The sequence below is a fragment of the Lonchura striata genome, chromosome 2, assembly GCF_050655825.1.
Source record: "Lonchura striata isolate lonStrDom1 chromosome 2, ASM5065582v1, whole genome shotgun sequence".
Classification (NCBI taxonomy): Eukaryota; Metazoa; Chordata; class Aves; order Passeriformes; family Estrildidae; genus Lonchura; species Lonchura striata.
Window position 1 is genome coordinate 10,337,805 of NC_140704.1, and position 17,429 is coordinate 10,355,233.

General features: G+C 40.0%; 1 protein-coding gene across 10 annotated transcripts in view; it reads right to left on the reverse strand.

Annotated features, from left to right (window-relative positions):
* Positions 1-17,429, reverse strand: part of DIP2C (DIP2 acetate--CoA ligase C (putative)) — a 307,261-nt gene that overhangs the window by 32,247 nt on the left and 257,585 nt on the right. For all 10 annotated transcript variants that reach the window (XM_021528802.4, XM_021528799.4, XM_085572960.1 and 7 more), the window contains 4 exons: positions 17,239-17,348; positions 14,368-14,498; positions 5,448-5,616; positions 4,338-4,508 (listed from right to left, as the gene is read on the reverse strand). In XM_021528802.4, the coding sequence (XP_021384477.1) occupies positions 4,338-4,508; positions 5,448-5,616; positions 14,368-14,498; positions 17,239-17,348 (581 nt within the window). The remainder of the gene's footprint in view (positions 1-4,337; positions 4,509-5,447; positions 5,617-14,367; positions 14,499-17,238; positions 17,349-17,429) is intronic.

The window sequence follows — 17,429 nt, forward strand, 5'->3', positions numbered from 1 at the left end:
GATGAATCCTGCTCTCCTTAGCTTGGACAGATTTGTTAGTACATTTTCAGGGTTACCTAAGGAAAATTAACAACTTCTAGAAGTTTTCCCTCAACTGAAATTGAGTAGCAGGTTGAATAAAATGAAAATATTTATTCCAAGTGTTTAAATGGAAATCAGCTAAAATCCTAGAGAACCATCTGTGCTGTTGCAAGAAACCAGCTACTTTTCATATCTATTTTTCTCTCTCTCAAATGCTAAGATGCTAGTTAATGAGACTTAAAATATGCTAGATTCAATCTTTTCATCTCACTAATCCCTGGGCCATTATCTGTGACTATACAGCCATAAAAGGTCAGATATTAATAGCATTTAAGTGCCTAAAGATGGAGGGAATTATTTATTTTCAAAAGCACATCTCTAGAAATCTAGTCTGCAATGACTACATCAAAGGAAACATACTAAATTTGCTCTCAGTTTGAAAGGAAATGAATACAAATGACAATTCATTAGTCTGTCAGTGATCACAACCCGGAAATTAAGATAATTTGGTAGACTAAGATTCTTTTTGTACCAAAGAGATTATCACAATGATTACTTTTTCAAGGTAATCTTTAATAAAATGTTAAACTCTGCTATACACACAGACACAGAGAATCACACACTCTCAGATACACCCACAGGTACATATACAGCTTCCTCCTCTTCTTTTTGGAGAGGTGAACTGTAAAACCTTCCTGGAAGAATCAGGATACCTTTCCCTTTAAACATCTGAGTTGACACTGAGTCTTGGATTTTTCCACAAAATTGGAAATCAAGAAGGTATCAAAGATAATATCCAAGTTGTATTAGAGGTAGCCCACAAAGAAACCTGGATAAGGGTCCGTAGCTGAATCCTGAGATATGTTTAGTAAGGTGATTAGAAGATACATATTTTAGAAGCACTGGAGAGCAGGCTGGATCACCATTATCCCTGTGGAAGATGGTGTTCCAGGAACCACGTGCTGTTCTCATAGATGACATAACTTGGAAGAAAAAAAACAAAGGCAGATGCTATTGACTCAGATATCTTGAGAAGTAGTTTTATGCAGTGTGAAGAATCCAGAAATCATAACCCATTTTGGTACATATTGGAGACAATACTAATTTCAAGAATACTGCAGATGAAGGATTAAAATTTAATTTGTTTCTCAGCTGAGAAAATAGAATAGCCCACAAGCTATTCTGGAATACCACTAGCCATAAGTTCCAGACAGTTTGGAAAGAGCATTCAATCTAATTCAGTATCCAGTCCCTGGCACTGTCTACTGCCAGATGCTTCAAAACACGTAATTCTCTATCTTTGTAGTCTCCACCAAAATGACATGCTTGCAAGTAAAACCTTTAGTAATTTTTTTAACACCTTCAAAACTTGCCAAACAAGTCTCCACTCAAATGCTTCAAAAACAATTCTGCTTGGGAGGATAATGTTGCTACATATAGCCTGTCCTGAAGTGGCTTTTCTCCATTCCAGCCACGCCACTCTGTAGAGGGTGTTTGGCTTTTAGTCTGTCCTATGGACTGAGATGCCACATCTTAGGAGAACCCAACAAAGCCTGACATTAAGCTATACAATCAATCAGGCTGTTTAACCATCTCACTCAAGGCTCTCATTCTGTGCTGTTCCTAAATCCTTATAGGCACTATAATTAACAATATTCCTTCAGAGATTTAGCCATTTTTACAGTTTGATTCAATGACTCTTTCAAGAATTTCTGTAGAGAACCATCTAAGAAGCAATCTTCAGTTAAGGAGTTAACACAATCAAAAGGCAGATATACATAGTCAAGCCATAATCCAGCCTAACTTCTTTCTCTGAGTGTAGCCAGCTTTCCTGCATGTTTGCAGTGGGTTGACCCAGTAAGCAGCTCAGGACTCACCCAACTCCCTGTGGGACAGGGAAATCATAGGAAGAGCGAAAGTGAGAAAATCCACAGGTCAAGATGAAGACAGTTTAATGAGAGAAGGAAAGAGAAAAACCCAAGTGATGCAAAAGCAATCACTCATCACCCCCTTTGAGCAGAATGATGCCCAGCCAGACTCTGAGCAATGGCTGCTTTGCAAGACCAACCACCCTTTAATGCTGAGCATGACATTATGTGGTATGGGATATCCCAGGTCAGCTGGGGCAGCTTTCTTGGCTGTGCCCCTTCCCAGCTTCTTTCTCCTCCAGCCTGCTTGCTGGAGGGCAGTGGGGTGATGGTGCAGGGGACACGGAGAGAAATGGGGACAGCCCTGATGGTGTGCAGGACTGGTCAGCATGAGCCCAGCCATTGGTGTGCTCCCAACTCTGTTCAGTCACAAATTGAAAACACAGCTCCACACAGGCTGCCATGAAAAGCATTAAATTCCAGGCAGAACAAGCACAGTGTTACTTCCAACAGGCCACACTTTGATATTGCATTTGGCTTACTGCTCCTTAGTGTTATCCTCTGATTTTATTATTTGTCCTGAATTAAGGATTTATAAGTGAAGCAACGACCATGAACCATCCAGAGATTGGTGCACATCTAAAATGGAGATTTTCATTGGTGGCAAGCAAACCTCTGCAGCTAAAAAATTGCCCTTGTAATCTAAAGCATCCTTCATGTCTGGTCTCTCCAAGGACCAGAAGCCAGAGAAGTTGAGCTCTTTTTCAGAAGCAGCTCCACCACAGCTGCTGGGAGAGCTGACAGGCCCCATCCAGATCTGCTTCCAATGAAGGCATGTCATCTATTCCCTGATTCCCCTCCTTTCTAAAACTTTTTTATTCCTGGAGAATATTTATGGTACCAGTTACAGAATGGCAAACCAAACAACTCCACCTCTGGGCAACAGAATGACTTTTAACCCTGCTCAGCTTTGCCTTGTCATATGCTTGACAGTAATAATTAATGACACCCTAGGGATGTAGGTATCCTCTGCTACAGTCAGAGAGAAAGCAAGCAGTACTGTGGCACACCTCCTTGTATTCATATCCTGGTAACATTGCAAAGGCAAGAGGCTAAAGCAGGCACAGACATACTGCTCTGTGCTGAACCCATAACCTCAATTTGTCAGTTTTTTGGATTAAAAAATATTTACATTCACAATCAGAAAATGAATAGCAGATTCTTATTTGCAGTGTCCCTGAGAAGACTTGCTCTGACTTCCACACCAAAGCAGGTACCCATGTGACCTTCATGAGAAGTCCTTCACATAAACCAGGGGCAGCTGCCAGGTTTGAAATGCAGGATGGACCACACAGAGTACAGGCAAGTCCTACTGAGGACACAGTGACTTTGAAGAGGTTAGAGACATGGCACATGACCAAATGGATATGCAACTTCCCAGCCAGAGCAGCTGCTGATGCAGAAGATGATTCTTTTAGTATTTTAAAGGTTATTAAATCAGAAAACGTATTACACCTGAGTAGGACACCTATGGTATTATTACAGGAATAATATGTGCAACTCTGAAACCAGATTTGCAAGGACAGAAAGAGATCAAGAGTCACAAAAATGAGACAGAGGTCAGGAAAGCATGTATTAAGATCATTTACCTATTTATCAAAATTAAGATGTGTATTAGATGAATGACAGAAATGAGATTCTTATTCTAGAATAAAAAATGTCTGGATTTAATGCCAGATGATTTTAAAATGGGAATAAGGTGAAATTAATTAAAAACGGAACATCCTAAAAAAAGGCAAGTTACCTTTCATCACATGAAGTCCTCAAAGATAAAATACTATACTCTAAATCAACCTAAAACTATTTGCTTGGTGCAGTTATCACTGGTTGAAAAACTAGATGCTATTCAGAAATTCAGGCCAGATAGCTACAGTGCTCCATCGGTCATTAAAATCACGACTCAGTAAAGATTCCTGGAGAATGCATGTTACATCCTGTATTATCCTTGGGACTTTTTTTCTGGTTAGAGGATCAAAACAGAAGAGATACAGCAAAATAATCTTCCTTGTATGCAGAAAATATCTACCTAGTTAAACAAGTAAAGGTTGGAAGTGTTTTACGAACAGAAGGAATCCACTTGGAAACTGTCATTTACATGACATGATTACATACTGGCTCTGGAGTACAGAGCACACATTCTGTGACTGTCAGGTGCTTTTCTAATTACTGTATTCATGGGCAGAATAAATGCTATGATTGCAACATGAGAGGGATGAATTGTTGACAAAGTAACAGAAATTCACTACCTGTGTATGCAAGAACATTAAGTACTACATGCATTTTCTTAGTATGTCTATCATCAAACAGCCAAAGGAAATACAATGAATGCTTCTTACTGAAAACCATTTCCTTGAAACAACTTTGAGCTTAAGGAGTGAAAACTCTTACCTGCAAACATATTGCCAGGTTTACTCTACAGCCAAGTGATGTGCTGACAGCCCGTGGATGGAGACCCAGGTCTTTAAATAACTTTGAAAATGACTGAGTAAGAGCTATCCGAGGTCGTTCTTCAGCCACTACTACACACGTCCGTACACGTGAAAGGTCCAGTCCCCTTGCCTAAAAAGAAGTCAAAATGTAACAAAGGGCACAAACAGGCAGGTTTAATGCAAAACAGAAGTTCTTAAGTGTATTATGCAGGTAATATGATTCAAGAGGAACAGCAGAACAGAGGCTAAGGTATCAGGACAGTTTCCATTTTTCCTGGAGCCCAGATGGCCAGATGACACTCTAATAGCTGAAGAAGCACATACTTGCTTGTCATCTCAACATTAGCACATAGGAAATGATGGGCATGCTAATTCTGAAGGGAGGGAATGCTATTTCCCCAAATTAATTCAGGCGACAGTGAATAACAGAAAACAGGAAGCAATGTCTAGACTTGGAAAAACTGATTAGGAAATTATTAAGAGAGGATGGTAAAGGCTGGAGACATCATAAATATAAGCATCTCAAGATTCAATTTATTTCAGTAGCACATGGGAAATTCCAGATTATTTCAGATATTTAACTGGCCACCTGGCTTTAAATTTCTGGGGGGAAAGGGAGATTTACCCTCCTGTCCATACGACATGGACCATCTAGTTAAAACAACACAGGTACTTTTAAGCATGTGATTATTTAACGATAGAGGTCAAAACCAAACTAATACTTCATATAACCAGGGTATTCATAAAACACACTGTACAATGTAATACTCCTTAAGCCTCTTGGCCATTTACACCTCTGTTTTCCAACACTTGCCTATCAACATAGGCTGCAACACACATCAGAAAGCTTAGGTAAATAAAAGCCTTTCCTTGATGTTTAATAGCCCTGTGATCTGAAGAATGACTAGTATTGCTACACAGCCTTTGACAAGGAGCAAAGTGGGTTCTGTGGAAGCTGCCTGTGCCCTTTGATGATTTTTTTCCTCCCAGCAGACACTCAGCAGAATGTTCAAGGCTCCCAAGCCCACCGTGCAGGCAGCGGGGCGTGCAGGAGAGCAGAACCACTCACCTTCAGCGACTCTGTTTGCGAACCGAGTCCCTTAGTACAGAGCTCCATGACTGAATAGGAACAAAAAGTGTCTCTCACTTTGTACTGACTCACGGCAAGAAGCCACAGGGCAGGGTTGGTCTCCAGCTCTGAGGGAGGGATCAGAATAGACTGGTGGCCTGAATAAACGCTGCAAGACACAAGATTCATGAACACACACTAAGCACCCGTGTCCACAGACGAGCCATGGCGTAGGTGAATTTACAGTTTATCACAGCACTGGCTGGATCATGTAAAGCCTCACAGTGCTTCACAGCTCCAGAAGTTTAACATAATGTTTAACCCTGTTTTTTTGCTGTTCTTGCAGAGTCTATGATGAGTCACAAGGACTGTAGGCAGCATGTGCTCCTAAACTATTAATTCACTTAAAAATCTAGTGGACTTTGCTGTTAGGACTGTACCAAAAAGAGCAAAATAGCTCAGTTATTGTGTGAATAAGTGGTGTAATAATATTAAGAAAAATTAAATGCTGCTGAAAAATACATTGGATTGAGTAATTAGTTTTTTAAGAGACCTTGACTAAAAGAGTACTTTATTACTTAATATGGAAGTAACCTGCCTCCTGCAAAAGCAAGCAAGACATCTGCAATAATTTTCAAGGGAGTAAATTTGGCCCTAATTTAACATCCCTTGTAGTTTTAAATTTCTTCTGTGAAAGTTTTATGAACTTCTGAAACTCAAATATGCTACATCTCTTTAATACTGGATACCCACTGAGCATAAATATTGCAAAAATACAATTATCAGGGTCCCTGAGGGAAAAATCATGTCAGAGCTAATTTCACTGGTACCTAAGAATCTCCCCAAGGGAAAGATATTCCCAATTTGATGACTTTATTTCCCATGGGTTCTATGTTGTTCACTCATCTGACACAGGCAGATTTACCATCAATTTTACAGTCCCCTCTCATCTCAATTTGTGATCTGTAGATATTTCAAATCGGAATGGTGACAGCGTACAGCCTCCAAATCATAGAAGTTCTGAGAAAGGACCATAAAAGCCTCCAAGATTTATGATGCATAAGAGAATCTCATTTGTGACTTGAAAACTTGAAATGCCAGCTTGGTAAAGTAAAGTCAATGTTTTCAAATGCAAGTGTCTGAGGTAGGACATGAAACGGAACCTTATTTTCAGGAATATGAACATCTCTGTCACACTGGACATCAGGCACCTTTGCAATTCTTGCAGATGGGCTTCACACACACACACACACACACACACACACACACACACACACACACACATTCCCTCCCCATTTTCCCCAAACCCAGATGAGAGTGCTTTCAAAAGCTGTGCCATGTAGAACGAGGTTTGTGTGACCTGGATGTCTTTACTTGGCACAATAAAGGCAAAAGAGGTGAACAAGTCCAGCCACAACAGCAGTTAATAATTCAAATTGTTTAGGTCTCCACTGAAGTATGAGCCTGAGGATGTCATGGAATATGTATGAACTACAGTTCAAGCAATTTCATTTATCACAGAGGAGAAATTGTATCTTTGACTGCTTGTCCCCATTTATGCCACACTGGGTGATTGATGAGCAGTGGCTTGCTGTGGAGTGATGTGTTCTGCGATGGGGCTGACACGGTGGCCACGCACGGGGCGGGCAAATGAACCATTACCCTTTCATGGAATCAGAATGAAGTATCACTGAACCTTGAGCATGTGCTGCATAAACATGTGGAAAGAGATCTTGGCAGCATTACCCACACCTGAAAGGGGAATGCCCTGAACTCAAGCAAAAGACCAAACCAGCCAGGGAGTAGTACCAATTTTTACTATAAATATTACCTCACTCTTTTATTCTCAGCAAAGTCTATTAAGTTTTTCAGAGAAGTAAGACCAAAAGCCTGCTTAGGACTCAACAAACAATCAAGGTGTGCAATCTGTCTGGCAAATACATAATTCTTACAAACAGGAAGCAGTAATCATTCAAGTAAAAATCTGAGATGGCCTCCAATCTGTACAAATATGGTATACAGAGATTCACCTTCAAACCCTTCCCCCTGACCCTGAATTTCTCTAATTGATGCAACCAGTATCAGGTGAAAAAGTTATCTGCACAATAATAAACATGATGCCAGGGTGTCAAATGTGGGAGAACTATTACAACCACATTAAGATCCCTCAGGTATCACTTATTCAACTGGGCAGACATACCAAAATCAAAACCAAATCAAAAGAACAAACTGTATCTCTGTACTGAAAAGTGTTTGCACAAACTCCACAGTAATATTTGAGAAGAAAACTGCATTGCTGCATTGGTAGGAAAACAGAAAATTGATTCCAAGTGTATTTTACCAGGAAATCATTCAAAATAGCAGAATTTACACCAAAGACAAATGTTTTTCCCCTTAGCAACACTAATGTGTGAGGGTGAACTGTCTACATGTCTTGATCAACTTATGGACAAGAAGGTGGTTTTCACAGAATTCACACAGAATAACTGGGTTGGAAGAGACCTTAAAGATCTTCGAGTCCAACCCATGCCCTAACACCTCAACTAAACCATGGCACTGAGTGCCACATCCAGTCTTGTTTTAAACACATCCAGGGATGGTGACTCCACCACCTCCCTGGGCAGGCCATTCCAGACCTTTATCACTCTACCAGTGAAAAACTTCTTCCTAATATCCAACCTATATTTCCCTTGATGCAGCTTCAGTTTGGCTCCCACCAACAGTCCTGCAGCAAAGCATGAGGATCTGGATGCAAAATAACCCAAAGCCTTCAGACTGAGGGAAACAAATATTCTTATGATCAGGCTTAGACTAAAAAAATTACTCCAATTAGACTTAAACAAATTAAGATATTGCTAGTATGTTTTCTGAGTTTTCTAATGCCTCAAAAATACTGTGGAGTTCAGGATCAAACTGCACAGCAGAAGGAAATATCTAGCAGGAAGAAAACTATCTGTGGTGGAGAGCCTCACACGTGCTGCTCTTGACTGCAATACACAAACTTAAAGCCAGCTGATACCGTGCCTGCAAACTTCACACCCAGCACAGGCTTTGCCTACTGAGCTGTGGTTTAATAATCCATGCACATCCTCTGATTTGCAAGAGCAGTTGGTGGAGCTACAAGAAGAACTACAAAAGCATAATTGTGGGGTGAATGTGCCAGTTCCACAGCTGAAGTGGTTTATGCAGCACCTGGTCACCACGACGTCGGCCATCATTTGGCTCAGCTCCCTGAATCAATCTCTGAAACATTACACAGAATTTGTGTATCTGTCCAAGCCACAAAATGCTACATATCCCTGAAAATTCAGGGATTTATATTCCACTGAGAAGTTGTCTATCACCCATGTTTTGGTAAAGAAAAAGCTGAGGAAAAAATATCCCCATGCAGCAGGTTGAAGTATTTCATACCATTTGAGCGGTTTTAAACCATTGTGAGATGTTAGAGGGTGCTTGCTTAGCATGAATCCCAAACGTCACAAAGAGGTGCTTGAACAAACTAAAGTTGTGCAAAGCTGCACTGGAGGCGCTGGATGAAGCTTGATATGGTTCCAAACCTACAGAAAGCTTTGCCAATGCTGCCTCCATGTAATTCTAGGAATGGCAGAGAAGTTTGGTAGGTTCAGCCTGGTATGGAATTCTAGATTTGGTAGAGTTAATTCTGAAGCAGAGGTACTGAACAAGGTGAGGTAGTTCCATCTCACCTTGAAACAATGGTAGTTAAGATGGTTAAGCTGTCAGCTTGGGAACGAGCAAAATAATGGTGAACACTGGCAGCAGGGGGATAAATGGGATATTAGGAAAAACACAGGAGTTTAAATATGAACAGTTGAACTTAAATTCCCTTGTCTGAGATTGCAACAATATATGATACAATGGACTAGGTGTAAGATTTTACTTATGTAAATACTGTGAAGGAACTGTATCAAGATTGTCACAAAAGTATCCACCTCCCGATGCAGGTCTTAACATCAGGAACAGACACAGTGCAGAGCATCCCTGGATCACCTTTTGGGATGCAGATGGAGAGTGAAATGCAGGGGTGGCTGAGATGCAAGATCACCTTTTAGAAATGCTGTCTTCCTTTAGAGTACTGCAGAGCAATCCAGGGGAAAAAAAAGTATTCACGTGGTGGACAAAGCCTTGGATTTTATCAGTAAGTGAAGAGCCCTGTCTGCCTGCACTAAGCAAGGGCTGCTCAAGGACAGGAACACTCCAGGTAAAAGCTCCAGGATGTATTTTGGTACGATGGCACCATCTGATCACAGCACTGGCCGTGCTGTTCTGGCAGCATACGGAGACTCCTGGAAGGACCTCTTGGCACTCCACTGCTCCACTGAATTGGAGCTTTAGCCCATATTGTGCTGAGGCAGATCAGCAGTAAAAGCTGAGGTTCTTTTATAGTTCCAAACATTTCAGAAGGTCAATAAATGCTGACAATGGCAAGTGCAATTTGCAATTGCATTCTGGCAGTTACTGACCCATCACTGCCCTGACTCCTGTGTCCTTGTCGGGTGACATGAGCTGCTTCCCCACTGCCCTGGAGGAGGCAGGTGGGTACTGCTGAATCCTGTAAGTGTTTGCATTTGGTTTCTGCATTTCTACAGATGATATTTAGCACTTGGTGATGAGGGACAGGTATGGGAACTGGGTGTTTGGTGGAACAAAAGTCTTCACAATTACCTGGACCAGAGCTTGTAGGAAGGACAGTACAAGCTATAGAGGATAGTGTTAGGGAATATATCTCTCTTAGGCTTCAAAAGACTTGGGCCAAAATTAAATCTTCAGTTCTGGAGATCCAACAGATCTCAGGCACATAGTGCTCTAAGAGCATGACTACACATTGCAAGCAGATAATCCATGAGTACCAGAGACAGCAAAAGGCCATTGCTCAGCCTTGAGCATCATTCTGATTCCTTATCATCATCTCTCCTGCCTCACTTATACCCCATGTATGGGTATGCCTCCAGAGGTGATGGGGTAAGTCTGCCAACTCATCTCAAAGCTCACGTATCAAGGTGACTCAGGGTGTTCAGCTGCCCTTGAACTTTCCAGGCTTGAGGCAGGTTTAACAGTACTGATGTAATGTGGAAGGAAAGCAAATTGCCTCTTCCACAAATTGCCACTGGCTACAGACTCTCCAGGAAACTGGCACACAGCAGTGTGTGGGCAGACAACACACCTTCACACTCTTTCTGTGCCAGTTATGCACTTTGCAAAATACATGACAGATGTTTATGTTCATATCACTTCCCATGTCAGAGTTATCCAGTTCTGATGTGGCATTTAGACTTCTTTATGCAGTCTTGCCTTTAATTTGCTGCACATGGGCTGGAAACTGGGTGAAATGCTCATGCCTGCCAGTTACCTTTAAGTTAGCCTAAAAAACCTAACAATAATCAGTGATTCCTACCACCATACACTTCCCTAAAATGCAGTTCTCTTGTCGATATTGCAATCCTTTGCTTACTTCTTGCACAGTTCCATCTGACTGGTTACTAAGAAACCTTGCAGTCTTTGTGCAGCAGAAGCCACCTGGCAGCACCACTGTGGATTTTGGCTTCATGCTATGAAACAGAGGCAGCAGGAGCAGGACAGGAGAAAGTACCTTCCATGGAGAGCCTTCCCTGGACCATTTCATAAAAGTCATGTTATTTATTGCATGGCTGCTGGAGACCAGAAAATTCTGTTCCTCTGGTCCAGTCTTTCTCACTGACTTACACTTGACAGATTCTGTTTCTGAGAATATAAATAAAGTTTATTTAAAACTATTAATGTACTTAATTTGTACATTAATTTGTACATTAAGCAAGGACAATTCTGTCTTCCAGCAGTAAAAGTAGAATTGCAATTTATGTTGGCTTAGCTGGGCTAAAGTAGAGGGAAAATTCTTATTCTATTGCATTACTCATCAACTATCAATTAAGTGAATCCTCACTAATGAACTGCAGAATGCTGTATTCTGCCCCACAGTGAGAAGCATTAAGACAGGGTCATCTTAATTTCAGGAAGCATTTCTGAACAATGGGATTTAGTGTTCATTTTTTTTACATTTGAGGAAATTTTTTTTCCTTTAAAAGAATGTAATACATTTTAAAATGTAATGCAATACAAGTCAGAACACTAGGATCACCTTCTCAGAATGGATAAATGAGATTATTAAAGAGAAAAACCATAAAGATAATGTATTCTTTTATTGAATCATGAGTAAGAACTTGGTAAAATTAGGAAGTTAGGGGCTTGTGAACTCACATGGGGCTGCTGTCTGCTGCCACACCCAGGACTTGCTGTTCAATGGCAAAGGTTCCAAGGAAACCCTGCTGGAGCATGCAGCCACTTTAGAGGGACCAGTTCTTTTTAATGTATTGCTCTGCTTTGCAAGGTTTCTTTTCTTTATTATTTTATAACCTTTAGGCCATAAAATAATAAATTTTAAAAAAATAAAAAACTTTGCAAAACTATGCAATATATTCCAAACTTACCAAAGGGCTGGCTCCATGCTCCAGCAGCTTTCCTAAGTAGCTTTGACCTCACAGAATGGGGCATTCTGGGGCACCGCAGTGGAGCAGGCCAGCACAACATCTAAGCACCTACAACGGGGATAAAAGGTTAGTTTTTCTTTCAATTCCTTAGCCAATGCCTCCTTTGGTCTAGTTAATAAAGGAATTTAAATGTACTTTTAACTGCACCCAGCACAGGAGGTTGTTCTTGCTTCCTGCCAAAAACAAAGAGTTCCTATTTAACTCTCAAAAGCCCCTAACTTATAAAAAATTGAAGATCAAACTTCATTTCCATATGCCATTAGAAATATTAATTTAGTAAGTGGAAGTGGTGACAGACAATCATAAGTTTAGAGTAGAATTCTTTGAGTTAGAAATCTGGATTGAAATGTTGGGCAGGTTCCAGTTATGCTGAACCTCAAAGGGTAAAATGCAAAGTCACAAAATTTTAAGTCATGAGGAGTAAGGGCCTTATAAACTCCAGGATGTATTTTTTCCCTTTCACATCAAATAATACTAATTTCTAAAATAGTAATGAAATGGAAGTTAGATTCGTAAGTGGAATTAATTGGGCTGTATCTGATTCCAGTTTTCTCCAAATGACAATTGCTATTCTAGCAGTTTTTCTGATTTAATAGGAACAGGGGATCAGTGGCAAAGAAGAGATTGATGTGAAGGTTCATAAGACTAGAGTGCTGCTGGCCTGATCTCAGTTCCTTCAAATCCCTTGTCTCCTTTATCTTCTTTGAAAATGGTATATAAAATTTTCTATTCTTTCTGTAAGCTACAAATGAGCCCGGACTCTGCTTTCTCCCAGAGGCTTGCAGCCTTAATTCACTTGTCAGTCATAAACAATCTTCTCCTTCTGAAAGGCTGAATACTATCAGTATTGGGAAGGACCTAAGGGCAGCAAACACTTATTTGTTGGAAAAATGATTCTGGAAGGAAAAAAAAAATTTGCATTCAGGAGAGTCTTGGGCGCCACAAATTATTTGGGTTTTGGACAGATCAACATTTATCTGTTTTATGGCTCTATCATGATGTTGCATAGAAGTTATTCCTGGATGCTCTCTCTTCCAGCAGTATCCTATACAGTGATACATTCCTTAGCTGAGACTCCTATGGTGCTGCAAAGATGTTCCCTGGTCTAACAGTTCTGACATCAGCAGATGCTGGAACACTCAAGTCTTTACCAGAAATAGTCAGCTGACTTTAAAAAAACAACATTTAAAAATTAAACTTAAAACAGTTACTTAATTAAAATCTCACTATTTCTGTAGGGTATTTTTGCAGCCTCAATGGTTTTATGTTGGTTAAATAAAACACTGAAAACCCAGAAGTTTTTCAAAACAAAGGCAACTGTAATCCCTATGTAAAATCCAAAACAGTATTAGGCAAGTATAGCTTAAATCAAGAGAACCTGATCAACAATGAATAAGATAATACCGTTAATCTTTAGCCTACTTAAAATTTAATAACAAGTATTTTTAAAAGGCAATAAACTGTGTCAATAGCCTGCTTTTAAATAAACAATAATTGCTGAAAAGAAATTGTTGTAGTTGTTATCAAATAATATTTCCTTCAAGTATTTAGTAAATTGGTACAAAGTTTATCCAAAGTATTTTTAATGCCGTGGATTATCTTCATTTTAGCAACTAAAAATAGCAGTACTGCTAACACCAAAGAACTTTCTGTGGATAGAGCAAAGATGTCAGACCACTGTGACTGAGATGCCTTCATCAAAATGGGCTCCATTAACACTCCCACAGTTCTTTTCCTTTGCGTCTGCATCAACCCAGCTAACTTAAAAAAAAAATCAATAGACCTGCTTTCAGTGCTGAACTGTAACTTCCCTGGAGTATAGAGATTGACAGAAATGTTATATTTCCAAATTTATTAACCAAAAAAGCTGATTCACATTTCACTAGAAATGTTTTGTTTTCTGATAACTTTACTACTGCCATACTAGTACCTGCAAGAAAACACACTTTTGTGTCTCTGCAAAAATCACATCGTGAAAGTCTCACAAATGGGAGAGTCCCTGATATCTACTCCTGCTTTCAGCTTAGAGAAGAAAAAGAGGACACAATTCCTTAAGGTAATATTGGTAAAGCACTGTTTTCATCAAATAAAACCAGCCAGGCTCTGCAGAGCCAGCAGTGAAGCAGCAGGAGGTCAATGAGCAGCTGTGTTGATGCTCTGTACGTCCAAGTCTAAACACCTACAGCCATGCCCTGCTCAAACAAACCACACCCACCACACAGCGGCTTCCAGCAATTCCAATTCCAAATCCCACTGCCTGTGGCACTCCCAGAGGTGCTGTCTGTTCCTCCCATCCTTTCATCACTCCCATCATCCGTTCCGTTGTGCCACAGTACAATGGAAACTGTGTTTCAGAAAAGGCTGAGGTGAAGCCTCACCTGCAGAGGCACCAGAGGACAAACCCAAGTCCACAGTAGGGGTCCAAGCAGATTGCGACTTCCCGGGAGGGATAAAGCTCACACTGCAGCTTAATAGAACGACAAAAGGCACTAGTGGCTGCATGAGACATCTGAAAGACAACAGCAAAGCAATTAAAATGATCAACTGTGTCATTGGAAGACTCGCTCCCAGACTGCACCAAGTGCTCACATCAATTACAGGATAAAAACACCAAATAAATATTGACTTTATGCCCACAGGTAATTTATATCTTAGAAAACATAGTTTTCCTTCAAGAGGGCATCCACATAATTGTGAAAGGGGAGATGAGACAGAATGGATGGTAAGTTTGAAGTGATTTAGGAAGAAAGTTGTGAGTGGTTTAAAGATGTACTCCAAGCTGTATGCAAAGCTAATGATAACATGCTACACTTTCTGCAAGAATAAAGGAATGAATGACTGAATGAAACACTTTGTTGATCATCAGTAATATATTTTAAAGTATGTATTTCTTAAAAATATAAATTAAAAATGCCAAAGCACTTTTTAAATTGGTGGGGATTTTGCCAGCAAAACAGTACTAAGGTTCTAATCATTCAGCAATAAAAATCCCCAATAAACCTAGTAAAGTTTCTGTAAATTAACATCTGTAAAATATCTTCATGTTATCCAGCTCCTAGTTGAGAAACAGGCTCTTAAAATCTTGGTAAGGAAGCTTTCAAAGATAATATAAGCAGAAAGTAGAAATAAAAAAACCTGATCCAAAGGAAATTATTCTGATTTTTTTCCTAGTTTTAGGATGCTTTCCACACTCATCCACCCTGACTTACAAGTTCTAATGACAATGGAAGCAGGAAAATATCTTTTAATGTTTCTCCTCTCTATTGGTAACAGGAAAGACACCAGTGTTAGAAATACAGTCTGGATAGGAGTTAATCTATCAAAACTTTGATCTCTGCCACACAGGGAGCTGGTTGCTTTATACACTGCTCACTGAGAGTAATGGAGGAAAAATGGGCATTTGGAAGGTAAAATTTATTTGATCTTAAAGTAAACAGGGGAATAAATCTCCAGAAGTGATTTTTTCTCCATTCCAATGACAGCCATAACTGAGGCTGGATGTGGTCCAAGTGATGCAAAAGGACCAGCTCTGAATGGGGTGTGTGGTGATCATCTGCAGCCTGCAAATTAATTCTACTCCAGCTGAATCAAGACCACTTTTCCACATTGGATTAAACTGAACTCTGTTGATATAGAACTGCTGTTCTGTGAGTTTTTACACCATACTGCATATGAGCAATTGAAAATATTGAGAGTAAATGCAAGTGGAATCTACTACTTTAAAAGTGATTAGAAAACATTTATCAAATTTCAGGAGCCACAGGAGTTATTTAGCTATTTCTTTTAATTTAGTACACTATGAATATAAGCCTTGTAGCCTCTTTTGATCATTTTATAATTAATTAATCACTAGTGATGATGTAGTAGATGGTAACTGTTTACATAAACCTGCTGAATCAGTGACCTGCAGGCTCTGTGACCCAGATATTAGAAGCTAATAAAGAATTCCTTGATAGATTTATCTGTATTTTCCCCTAGCCACACTAAGAAAGGCTCATGGACTTGTCCTGACTTTGACTATCTTTGAAGTTTCCCAAATACTCACTTTGCATAGTTAGTAGTCATTTCTGCAAGTCTGATAAAGTGTAATCCAGACCTGATTTAATACAGATGACTGCATCTGAAACAATCATTTGAGGCTTTCTCTAGAGGAAATGAAGACTTATATGACATTCACGCCTTTAAAAAATAGCTGTTGTAGATAAGTCAGATAAATTACACCCTTAAAGTCCCTGCTTCTCTCTGTCTACTGAAGAGCTCAATGACTACTCTACATCTCTAGGCATTGTAGCTATTCAAAGTTACATGGAATAAATGCTGCAGGAGTGTCCAATATGCTACAGTCAGCCATGTCAATCATTTAACTATCAACCTCAGGCTGGTCACTTCAACAGCTCTGTGCTTCCATCTCTTCACCCAAAAACTGGGAAAAGGATGTTTTCTTTGTTTATAAATTATGCTGACACTTTCTTCAAATAGATGGGTGATACTAAGGAGTGTGATTCAGCATAGGCTTCAAGTGTGACACACCAGCAGAATTGCTAAAATAATCATAATCCTTGGATATGCAACAAATAGGAGTAAGAAAGAAACAGGTAAGAATAACAACAGAGTGATTTTAGTGTGTCTTGATGAAACCAATAGTGGGATACATAAGTTAGGGAAAACAGATTTGATGAATTGTGGCTAAAAGGCTGGAGAAAATGGCAGAATATATTTCAAGAGCTCAAAAGGCCTCATCTTAGCAAACAAATCTATCAATGAATTTTTGCAGCTTACTCTAATACTATACTGGGTGAATATACAAAGAAATCATCAGGGCCCTTAATTACAAGGAGAAAAGAATATTGACCACCAGTGGCAACTAGCTGAGTTGCAAAAGAAGGGAGCAATTCCAGGGGCACTGGAACAAGCAGAAAAAGGATGACAGTCTCATTTCCTTCATAAAATGGGAATAACAGATGCCCAAGCTGAAAAATGCTTCAGGCAGACAAACTAGTGGTCTACGCACAGGAGTAATGGAATGAAATTTTTAGTTTGAGGAGGAGGAGAGGGGCTAAACCCACCACACACAGTCCTGTATCAAGTAGAGAAGAACTAATTTAATGTCAATGGATTCAAACAATGTCTGCATGGAGGAAGTACTTAAATTCCTGCTTCCAAAAATCATGAGGAATCACAAATTAGGAGCAACCACCTGCCAGCCAGGCAGGATGGCAAGAAGGGCAGCTTTAAAAAGAAGTCCCTACCTTTACCCCTGCCAGCATGCCAGTGGTGGAGACACTGAAGTCAAGGTAAGCAAGTGTTTCAGGGTTAGAAGGTTTGTAGATCTGTGCAGGCCGCTTCTTTGGCAAATCGTCTGGTGGAGACAGAGACAGAAACGTGTGTATGTCACTGAGGAGCCCAGTGACAAAGGAGACACAGCTCCCCTGGCCCCAGC